Source organism: Mytilus californianus, unplaced genomic scaffold (assembly GCF_021869535.1).
Source record: "Mytilus californianus isolate M0D057914Y unplaced genomic scaffold, xbMytCali1.0.p SCAF_4, whole genome shotgun sequence".
NCBI classification, from domain to species: domain Eukaryota; kingdom Metazoa; phylum Mollusca; class Bivalvia; order Mytilida; family Mytilidae; genus Mytilus; species Mytilus californianus.
The window spans coordinates 72,168,014-72,179,737 of record NW_026262690.1 but is presented as its reverse complement, the minus strand read 5'-3'; the positions used below and the strand labels follow the sequence as shown (position 1 = coordinate 72,179,737).

Here is an 11,724-nt window from a genome sequence, read left to right as displayed (position 1 = left end):
AAAATTTCGAGGTCGATCGTCCTCTGTCGCCCCATTGGCAAGATATTCAACTGTTTTTCATTATTTTTCCAGACACTTTTTTAGATTATTATAGTGTGGCATCATATTCACTGAAATTTGTTGTCAAAATGAACGTTTTTAAAGAATAAAGACCATAAAAAATAAAGTCTAGGGTACGGCAACTTGCTCATGTTGACAAATTTACTGTATGGCAACTTGTTTTCAACTGTATGGCAACTTGCTAATTTCAAAATATTTATTTGCCGTCTTTTTAAAGAAAATAAAGTATTAGGTTCAAATATCTAATTATGCATTTGATAAAAATACAATTTGCTTGACACCATTTAAGATGTATAAACAATATAAGGCTTGAACACAGTCCTATTACATCTTTTACATACCTGATGTATACAATATGAATACGGCATATACAAAAGCTGGCAAATGTTGTAACTTTCGGAAAGGCATGTCACTTTTTTACTGACCTGTTGTTCTGCCCTGACGTAGCGTTAAATGTTACCCATGTCCGTCCGACACGTCTCTCCCGTCCGTCCAGAAAGTCCCAATAATTGGTTTCCGTTCTCTAACTTTAGTATGCCTTAACCAAATGTTTTAAAACTTACACGAAATGCTTATCACCACAAAACACAGATCAATTTATAAATTGGGTAGCGTCACTGTTACCGTTCTTGAGTTATGCCCTTTTATAAATGAAAAAAAAGCTAAAGCTGTCGTTTCTGTTCGCAAACTTTAGATTGCCTCAATCAAATGTTTTAACCATACAACATTAGTCAGCATTTGCATATAAGTGATGAACATTTCGGGGATGGGTTGTGGATGGAGGGAAGGAAGGAGGTAATGGCAGGAGAATTTTTCCGATTTGAATATTTAGAACCATTAAGTGAATGAATTCTCTTTCAACTTTCAGATAAAATGAAATATAAATGAATTATCATTCTCTGCAAAACAAAATGTTGTATTGCTACACCACGGCACCATGTTAAGGGAGGTTTGAGTGCTCACAAACATGTTCAAGCCCGCCTCAATATATATGTGTCTGTCCCTGGTCAGGAACATGTAATATAGCGGCTGTCATAAGTTGCTGCCTGACATATTTGTTTATGATTTTGTCATAAATCAGGCAATTTTGATACGGTATGGGTTTTGTTCATTGTGAAGTGTATAGTAACCAATAGTTGGTCAAATCTATTTCATTTGGACTTTGTTTGAAATTCCTCTCAGTGAAAACCATTCCACGTCTCCTTTTTCAATTAAATGTTATTGTCTTATTTGTAAAAGGCAGATACAGCCAATATATTAGAATAAAGAACATTAATTTTCTCTAAAAAAAACTTCATCTCTATATAGTAAGAAATGAACAAGCTCGGTGGCTAACACTGTTTAAATTCAAAAAAAATATTAACCTTAGATTAATCATTTTTGGAAAGAATGAAAGAAGAATCCGATACAAGGGATACAAATCCGGCTGTGGCTACGGCATACACTATTTATATAAACTTTCTACTTGAGAATAAAGATGACCTTGTATGAAGTTTTTTTTGGTTGTCATCTTAATATTATATACTTATTAATACAATTCACAAAAGCTAGCATCTTCGACTTGTAAGTTTAAAAAATGATAATGAAATAACATCTAATAAGGACAGGTTGAAATATTTTTTAATCCTGATAGTGCATACTCATAAATTCTTTTGGAAAAATCCACGTAAATTTAACTGTTGATTTGATAGCGTTCATTTATTTATTTATTTGCCCTCGTAAACAGTTTTGTTAAAATACCGAAATCGGTAAATTCTTATCGTGAACGAATAAGTCGGGTACACCTTTTTACATTCAGGCGTGCTTAAGTTGCACTTTTTTCTTCTTATTAAGAAAAATGATTTTAATTTAAGCATCTATCTAAAGATTAGACTATTTACACACACACACAAATAGGGCTTACTGTTGATTTTGAAACTCTATGAATTCACATTTGTATTCAACCAAACAGATAGGCCGAGATCCATACCTTAATAAGTTTCAAAACAGAGAAGGTGTGTTTGAAAACAAATAATCACGTACCGCTATATCTTTTAAGGCAAATGCAAGTCTTACTTGTATTAATTATATAATTTTAATTGGCACAATATCACATTAAAATTTACTGAGAAATATTATACATAGTAATCATGAAAATGTACTACTGTAACAATGAAAATTCGGACGAATACACTCCTTTTCACTACCCCTCCATCTACTCATTTAAATTTAGGCCAAACAGCCTTAGAAACAGTCTTTTATTATTTTTTCCCTGTAAATAAAAAGATTGATTGAATTTACTTAAACTAAAAAAAAAAAAAAAAAATACAATCTTATTTTCAATAACAAACAAGAAAATTAATTCGAAACACAATTCATGATTTATTTCTCCTAATTTTCAATGAAAACAAAGTATTTTCTTCACTCTTCTTTTAACAAATTATTCATTTCAGAAATTTAAAAAATAAACAATAAACAATGTTGAAGACCGTACCTTGACCTATAATGGTTTACTTTTATAAATTGTGACTTGGATGGAGAGTTGTCTCATTGGCACTCATACCACATCTTCCTATATCTATTTAACCCAGCACATTCTTTACGTGTCTGTCCGAAGCCACGAGCCTGTAGTTTGATGGTTGTCGTTGGTTCATCTCTATCATATTTGTTATTTTTCGTAAATTGTTTTGTTATGAGTTAGGCCGTTAGTTTTCTTGTTGAATCCTTCCACAATTTTCATGTTGGGGCTTTTTATAGCCGACTGTAAGGTACGATTTTTCGTTGTTGAAGGCCAAACGATAGCATATAATTGCTTACATACAATTTATTTGACCCTGGTGGATAGTTATCTTATTTGCAATCATACAACATCTCCACTGTTTATATTTAAAAAAAAAAAAAAAGATGAATGGTCGTTTTTTTTTTATTGAACTTACAAAATTTCACCCTGACAACAAATAAGACAACAGTCGTTAGTATTATAACGATATATGAATGTATTTAGGGTAATATGGTTGAAAAAAACCTTTTAAAACACAAAGTCAAATAGAGGTACGCAACGACGACTTCTGAACGAAATTAACGGCATATATCTTATAATATTTGATAAGTAGTTTATTTTGTATATTTGTAAGCCGGTAAAGCTTAGATACAGCCAAAATTTCGTCACTTGATATTATCTGAACAGTGATTAATTTCATCTTTAAATTACAATATATTGCAAGACGCCGTACAGACAAAAGTTGTTATTTTGCCATTCGCCGTACAACGTCCTGCAATTCGCCGTACAATAAACAAACAATGTTTTGGTCCATATTCTTTAAAAACATCTTTATGACAACAGATTTCAGTCAATATGATGTCTCACTATCATAATCTAAAAACGTGTCTGGGAAAATAATGAAAAACAGTTGAATATCTTGCCAATGGGGCGACAGAGGACAATCGACCTCGAAATTTTCAGGTACTAAGTGGCAAGCTTTGGAGTATAACACAAAATATTGTCTTAATTTTGTACTTATCGGCCTAATAATTTAAAGAATTATATATCAGAAAATCATTTCTTAAGAGGTACCCTCGTCAAATCAGTAGAAATGCTTTAAATTGATAAATTCTTACCTTGTTTACTTTTTTTTCCATTTCTCTCCGCTTCGTTTGTACCCAATTTCCGGTGGCGATGATACACAGTGTACTTATGTGAATATTATTTCAAATCATCATATTTCTTATATACTTAAAAGATATTTTTTCACAATTATAACTTTGAAATTAAATGAGACCAGTTTAAATTTGAACTGACAAAATAAACAGTGACATCTGGAAATCTTCTCACAGTTTGCTATTCTAAAACATTGAATATATTTCACATAACTTTTAAAAAAACACATTCAAGATCACTGTAATTGTACAAAATTGTAACCTATGACTCCGATCATCAACTGTCCTGCAATTAAGGACAGGCGTAAATCAATCAAAGAGAAATTCGTTTCATATTTCATTAAAATTGTACTAAGGAGACTGCATAGCACGTATATTCGTTTAGGATTGTAAACGGAAATAAAGAAAATGGTTTATAATGACCATATTTCTTTTAGTGCTTATTCATAATTGTATTTTAACAAAACTACATTGTTTTCTCCAATGTTCTACTCTTTGACCCAGAATTATGTAAACTACTTTGCCTTTAATAGATCAATGCTAAATAAACAATTTGGTACCTATTAAGTCTTTAACTTTTCAAATACATGTATCTTCCTTTTTAAAGTATCTTCCTTTTTTAAATAATTTTAATTTTCAGACAAATTTGAAGAATATGGACACTCTCACCACTCTCACAGATATGTAATAAGACATCAAAGGGAACTCAACAAATTAAGAAAACTACACCACAAACGAAGTTCCCATACTGATAGTTATTTGTTCGGCATTAAAAAACATAAGAAACTGTATGGACACCACCATCATGTAGTATATCACAATCATTACACACACAGGGATCTACGGAAACATACACACCGCCATATGCATAAACAAATTCATCTATCTACTGTTGGTCATAAACCCAGCCATTTAGCAGTCAATAAGCGCATTTTTGATAGAGAATGGCATTTGAGTAGGCATACACATGTATCTGAGAGACAACAAGAAAGTCAAATAACTGAACATCATGAGAGTTCTGGTCTGGCCATTGCTGGTCATTACTTGAAACTATTTCATCAACTTGGAGTTCGCTTAATAGGACGGAGCATAGTATATCATACAAATTGTGAGTGATATTTTGATAAATTAAATTTAAAACATGCTTCAATCTTATTTGAAGTAAAACAATTGGATTTAAACCGAATTAACCCGGAGCAACCAGCCATGAAAACCGTATATTGTTTTCGATGAATGAATACAAGAATATAAACCAGGAGTCACCTATGACCTTATTTGATGATTGATTGATTGGCAAATATACCTTTAGTTATTTGATGAGAAATCATTTTATTTATTATATTTTTTATGTATTACTATAGATAAATGGCGAAAATTGATCCGTTTAATATCTATATTCATAAAATGAATTGCTCGATATAACTGAAATACTTATAGAGTTATATCGCGTTGTATTATCATCTTATCAAAATTCTATAATGTTCTTTGAAGTAGCATAATTTTCAGTAAGCAAAAGTTAATCAGTGTAACATTTCTTCAAAATATATCTGTTGATATAGTAAAAGGTCAGAACTTTATAAATACTTTAAAGGAAAATACGAATTTAATCGTTCATCAGTCATATTTGACTTGTCACATGTAAAGAACTTTGACTTTGGATACGATTCTGTAGTAAATGTTTTAATTGTTTTTATTAATACGAGTTTTTAGTTCTACAGTGCTGAATATATACATTTTTGTAGTTTATAAACTACGCTGTAGTGAAAGAAGACTTTACATTTCAATGAAGAAATGTATTAGAATATATGGTGGAATCGATGCCTGTTTTCCAAGATTGTATGGACGCGGATTGATAGGCAAACGACACAGATATAAAAGATATGGTCAGGGATTTGGTCTAGGTGTAAAATTTGTAAGAAAAGGAATTATCTATGGAAACTATTGTGAGTAAATATACAATTATCTGTACTGACTTGTGAACGTCATAACATTTTTTTTTTAAATATTCATCAACTTTGTATTTTCGTACACTAGTATAATGTCGTAATAGCGCGTAAAATTTTGAATGGATTTGGTCTAGGTGTAAAATTTGTAAGTAAAGGATTTATCTATAGAAACTATTATGAGTAAATATACAATTATCTGTACTGACTTGTGAACGTCATAACATATTTTTGTAAATATTCATCAACTTTTTATTTTCGTACACTAGTATTATGTCGTAATCATGGTAATAGTGCGTAAAATTTTGAATATATAATTTAAGTATATTTTTCTATTAAATGAATACCCCGGTTTTAAATTTGTCAATGTTATGTTTACTGAGTTCAAGTAAAATGTTAATTAATTAGACTTAACATTATCGATCTAATAAATGCAAGAAATATTTGATAAATTATAATTGTTATGTTCATTTTAATTTGAAATACCTATTATACAAAATTGCTTGTTTATGTTTATAGATCTAAAGTATCACGTTGTGCGAAAGACTTTCATAAAGTATATGACGGTATGTGTGAACAGTTACGGACGCACAAGTAAATGTATTAACAAGTTACAAAAGAAAGGGCTACTTGGAACTGCACATTCATATAGAAACCAAAAAGTGATCAGTCATGGTTGTAAGTAGAACGTACTATCACAATCACTTATATGACTACTCATGAATATGTGTCGTCTAAAAGTTAAGTCATCAATTTAGGGAAAATCAATATGTATTACAGAACAGAGTAAGAGGAGTATATTGTTACATCCTACCTTTATATTAGCATTTATCTTACCTCCTATAGATTTCTGGGGATATGATTGGTTACAAGGACTACACGTGGTGCCTAAATATATATTTGATATAGGGTGTCCTAAAAAATATGGGTTTAGTTACCATATAGGGTTAGTAAGAAGTAACTTCCCTTTCATAACAAAAAAGAAATCTGAAAGGTTTCAACAGACGAAGAAATTGATAATGAACGATTGAAATAAATTCATAAAACAAATTGAAAACTAACAAGTTGTTATTGTTGGCATTTGCTTTTTATATAGACAAATGGAAGTATGTTCTTAATACTAAGTATTCGAGACTTAATGACTTTGATAGGCCGCTAGTCTAAATACCACATGTGAAGATAGTCGGTAAGATAAATGCGTTACACGGTGTACTAATGACCGAATACGGTATAAATGGGGTCAGTAAATTCCATATGGGGATTCGAGTTTCGCTCTCTCCCCATATGGAATTTACTGACCCCATATATATCGTATTAGGTCACTAACACACCGTGTAACTAATATTATAAGACGAAACAAAAAATTCACTGTTGGTAAACTGGCAAACTAAACCTACTGACTGCAATCGGCATGTAAAAAACGACATACGTGCAATATCCAATGGATAACTAAGGAACTTATTTAAACTAAGGAAAATATTCCTTTTTGTATCTTTTTTATTACTGCATACATTTCAAATATAACAGTTAAATATAAGTTATTTCTGTGTTTGCGTTTAACGTCATTCTTGGTTAGCGTATTTTTTGTTGGATTTTGGTGAATGTGTGATTTGTATCATGACTTTTTTTAGCGATATTGCATAGTGACATACATTAGTTTGAATGTTCCCGGAATCAGTTGGCCGTGGAATGAACGACAAAAAGGTTGCCACATCATCTACATCATTTAGTGTAATTGTTTGAAAATATTCATATTGATGATACTAAGATATATGCTTCCCGCTATAAGTATTTTGAAAAAACGATTTTAAAAGGCAAAAAACTAAATCCTCTGCATTATGTAGTGTAACTTTTCGAATACCGTTTAAGAGCTGATGTCTGATTGGACGAAAGTTGTGTGATGAAAGTTTATGATCTGATTTGAAATTTGACCACGAATTGAACGTTTCTCAAACTTCGTACCAGTTGTTGTTAAAGCAAACTAACATGTTATTTTAATAAGACTGAGGTGTAATCTAAAACCCTCAAAAATACATGTACATATTCAATAAGCGAATTTTCGATTATGAAAGTAAAAATGTTGACTTTTACACGTCTGTGCTATTTTCGCAGTTATAATTTGAAACAACACTTCTCTAACAATAGTATTAAAACATCATTTAATTGGTTATTTGATTTAAAATTTTGGGTGGAAGTTTAAAATCATCTTATTATAAAAACAGTAGACACGTAACGATTTGAAACTAATGGATGTGTTTGTGATAGAAATTTTGTAAAAATACAAGAAATAAATAATATGCTTCGGAATCTGTGTAAACAATTTAGCATACTAAAACAAGTAAATTAAATTGATTTTAAAAGATAACATAAGAGTTTTGACTTATTAGTACTAAACCAAAATATTAATGATAGCAAATATATAAACTATATACAGTTTAGTTGTGATTTGTTCATGGTCATACTACGACATAAAACTAAGATTACTGAACGGTACAGCAGTATTAGAAGAAATAGCTTATATTAGAAGAAAATAACACTGAATAGATTTTATGCGTCGGACGTGCCTTTTTTTGATATACGATCATCAAGAACGCTCAAAGTAAAACATTTGAAATTCAAGGTTAAACGTCTAAAGGTAAAAGGCAAATAATTCCTGTCTGTCAGTGTTTTTAAAAGCGACAAAATTGCAAGTTGATTTCGGAAATATTACCTTTGAAAAAGTCATGTGTTCTATTTGTAATATCCTCATATTTCAAAATTTAAAAAACAAATCTGCCAAAGGTCGATTCTTCTATCAGAGCACTCCGGCTTCCCCCACTTATAAAAACTGACAACCACGATATAGCATAAAGAGTGAAAATGGCGTTTAACTCCAACTATTATTCAAGTACGTAAGTTACTTTAACTTATTTTTTATATTCAAAATGAACTTCAGTTTATACCTTTGCCTCGTATAGATCAATGATGACTTAATTTTCATTTTTTAAAGCACTGAGTCGATACCGCAGCTGTTGGACTATTGGTTCCCGACAGTACCATCATCTCAGTAGTCAGTACGTTGGTACTGACATGATTTATGCATACCTTTCTTAAATTGTCCGTTTATAGATTTAGAAATTATTAATAAACTAAGGTTGCAACTCCCACAGGCAAATTTGATCTCAGATGGATTTAGCTATTATTTTTATGTCCTTTTTTAGACATATAGCTCTTCAACTGTTTCGGTTCTTATACAGCCTTGGTTTTAAAATATTTGGATTTGAGCGTTCCTGATGAAGATTAATGAAAAAAGCGATTTATGTAAATTTTTAACGAATTATACATAGTAAAAAGCGGTGAAAGATAACAAGGGAAATTCAAAAGTCGAAGGGAAATTGACAACGCCTTGAAAAAAAAAGAAAAACGACCAGAAAACAAACAAGTGCATTAATTTAATCTTTTTCAAATGATTTTAATTTTCAGACAATTTTGATAAATATGGACACTCGCACAGACATTTAAGACACAAGCACGGTATTGAAATTGTTAACCATGGTCACCACGCAGAAGGCCGTTTGCGAATTCCCTATTTAGAGAGCCGGCTGCACGATCATCATTCAAAGATTCATCATATAGCAAGCCATAAATGGAGGAATCCTTTCGAAACCTTTCAACATAGCTACCAGGCCAAACGTTATGTGAACAAGAAACGCATTCATCATATTATAAACCATAACTATCACCATCTTTCCAGTTCCAGACCTCGTCTTCATACTGCAATATATTACCACAAACGACGACCCCATACTTATAGTTATTTGCAAGACATGGAAAAACATAAGGAAATGTATGCACACCGCAATCATGTAATGCATCACAATCGCCGTCATGTAGTACATCACAATCGCAATCATGTAGGACATCACAATCGCCATCATGTAGGACATTACAATCGCCATCATACAGTACACCACAATCTCCGTCATGTTGAACATTACAATCGCCATCATGTAGTACATCACAATCGCCGTTATGTAGTACATCACAATCGCCATCATGTAGTACATCACAATCACCGTCATGTAGTACATCAAAATCGCCATCATGTAGTACATCACTATCGCCGTCATTTTGAACATCACAATCGCCATCATGTTATACATCACGATCGGCGTCATGTAGTACATCACAATCGCCATCATGTAGTACATCACAATCGCCGTCATTTTGTACATCACAATCGCCATCATGTAATACATCACAATCGCCGTCATGTAATACGTCAAAGTCGCCGTCATGTAGAACATCACAATCGCCGTCATGTAGTACATCACAATCGCCATCATGTAGTACATCACAATCACCGTCATGTAGTACATCAAAATCGCCATCATGTAGTACATCACTATCGCCGTCATTTTGAACATCACAATCGCCATCATGTTATACATCACGATCGGCGTCATGTAGTACATCACAATCGCCATCATGTAGTACATCACAATCGCCGTCATTTTGTACATCACAATCGCCATCATGTAATACATCACAATCGCCGTCATGTAATACGTCAAAGTCGCCGTCATGTAGAACATCACAATCGCCGTCATGTAGTACATCACAATCGCCGTCATTTTGTACATCATAATCGCCGTCATGTAGTACATCACAATCGCCGTAATGTAGTACATCACAGTCGCCGTCATGTAGTACATCACAATCGCCGTCATTTTGTACATCACAATCGCAATCATGTAGTCCATCACAATCATTACAAACAAGTTAATCTACACAAGCATACACGTCGCCATATACATAAACAGATTCACCCATTTGCACTAGGTCGTAAATCCAGTCATTTATCAGTCGATAGGCACAACTTTGATAGGGAATGGCGTATGAGCAGACATGGACATGTATCTGAGAGACAACAAGAAAGTCAAATAACTGAACATCATGAGAGTTCTGGTCTGACGATTTCTGGTCATTACTTCAAACGATTTCATCAACTTGGAGTTAGATTAATAGGACGTGGTATTGTCTATCATCATACTTGTGAGTGATATTTCGATAAATAATTTACCAAACATGTGATTATATTGTTTAAAGTATAACAAGGGAACATAAACAAATAAATCCAAAGAAATAAGCCATCAAAGAGATATCTATACACTTTTTTACGATGGATAATAACAAGAATACGAAAACAGTAAAGACAGAATTTTACAAGTAGTCATTTGACAACATATATTTTATATACATATTCTTGTATATGAACTTTAGATCAAACTGTTTGGCAAGGTCATGCAAATTATTCATATTTACAAAATGATTTTTCTTTGATACTAGTACCATATCGATAAAAATAGAACATGTATTGAATGATGCTGCTATGAACTATTATCCAATCTAATGTCTATCATGTTCTTTTATGCTAATAAATTTTCCGGAGTCCAGGAAAGCATACCAGAAGAGTGTTCCAATAAATCACTTGATGCTATTTAGAGGTCAAATCTTTATTAATATTTTTAATGAAAAGACGCATTTCATTGTCCTTTTTCCAAGGTAACTATGTGATTTGACATGAATAGTGCTGCAGATGTAAATAACTTTAAAGGGGCATTAGATGCCAAATTCATGTGTACCAATTTTGTCTCAAATTTTCTTATTTGATTTATAACATACTGAAACGTATATCCAAATTACAAAACGCCTAAAATGAACAATCATCAATGCATGGACTCGATAATATTTATCAGCAATTCGTGTGTATTTTTGTGTAGAGGCACAACTAATATACCATCGAGATGACCTCCGAAGACTGCCGACGGTCAAATAACCCAATATCAAAATAAATATAATAATGAATAAAAAGCGAGCACGTGCAATTGGATTTTATGCCTATTTTGACAATTTTGGGGCAAACTTACTGTTTATAACGAAATATTACTTCAAAATTCCGCTTTTAAAAATACGTTTACAAAAAGAATCGGATATATAAATCGAAGCTTATGCCCCTATAAGTATATGGGAATACAATTCTGTAATAAATGTATATATAATGGTTTACTTTTATATATTTTGACTTGGATGGAGAGTTGTCTCA

General features: G+C 32.0%; 1 protein-coding gene across 1 annotated transcript in view; it reads left to right on the top strand.

The window, feature by feature from the left end:
* The first annotated feature begins 5,650 nt into the window (after positions 1 to 5,650).
* LOC127737065 (uncharacterized) overlaps positions 5,651 to 11,724 on the top strand; it is a 23,451-nt gene continuing 17,377 nt past the window's right edge. The window contains exons 1-2 of the mRNA XM_052247598.1: positions 5,651 to 6,317; positions 9,102 to 10,673. Coding sequence (XP_052103558.1) covers positions 6,149 to 6,317; positions 9,102 to 10,673 — 1,741 coding nt within the window. The 5' untranslated portion in view covers positions 5,651 to 6,148. The remainder of the gene's footprint in view (positions 6,318 to 9,101; positions 10,674 to 11,724) is intronic.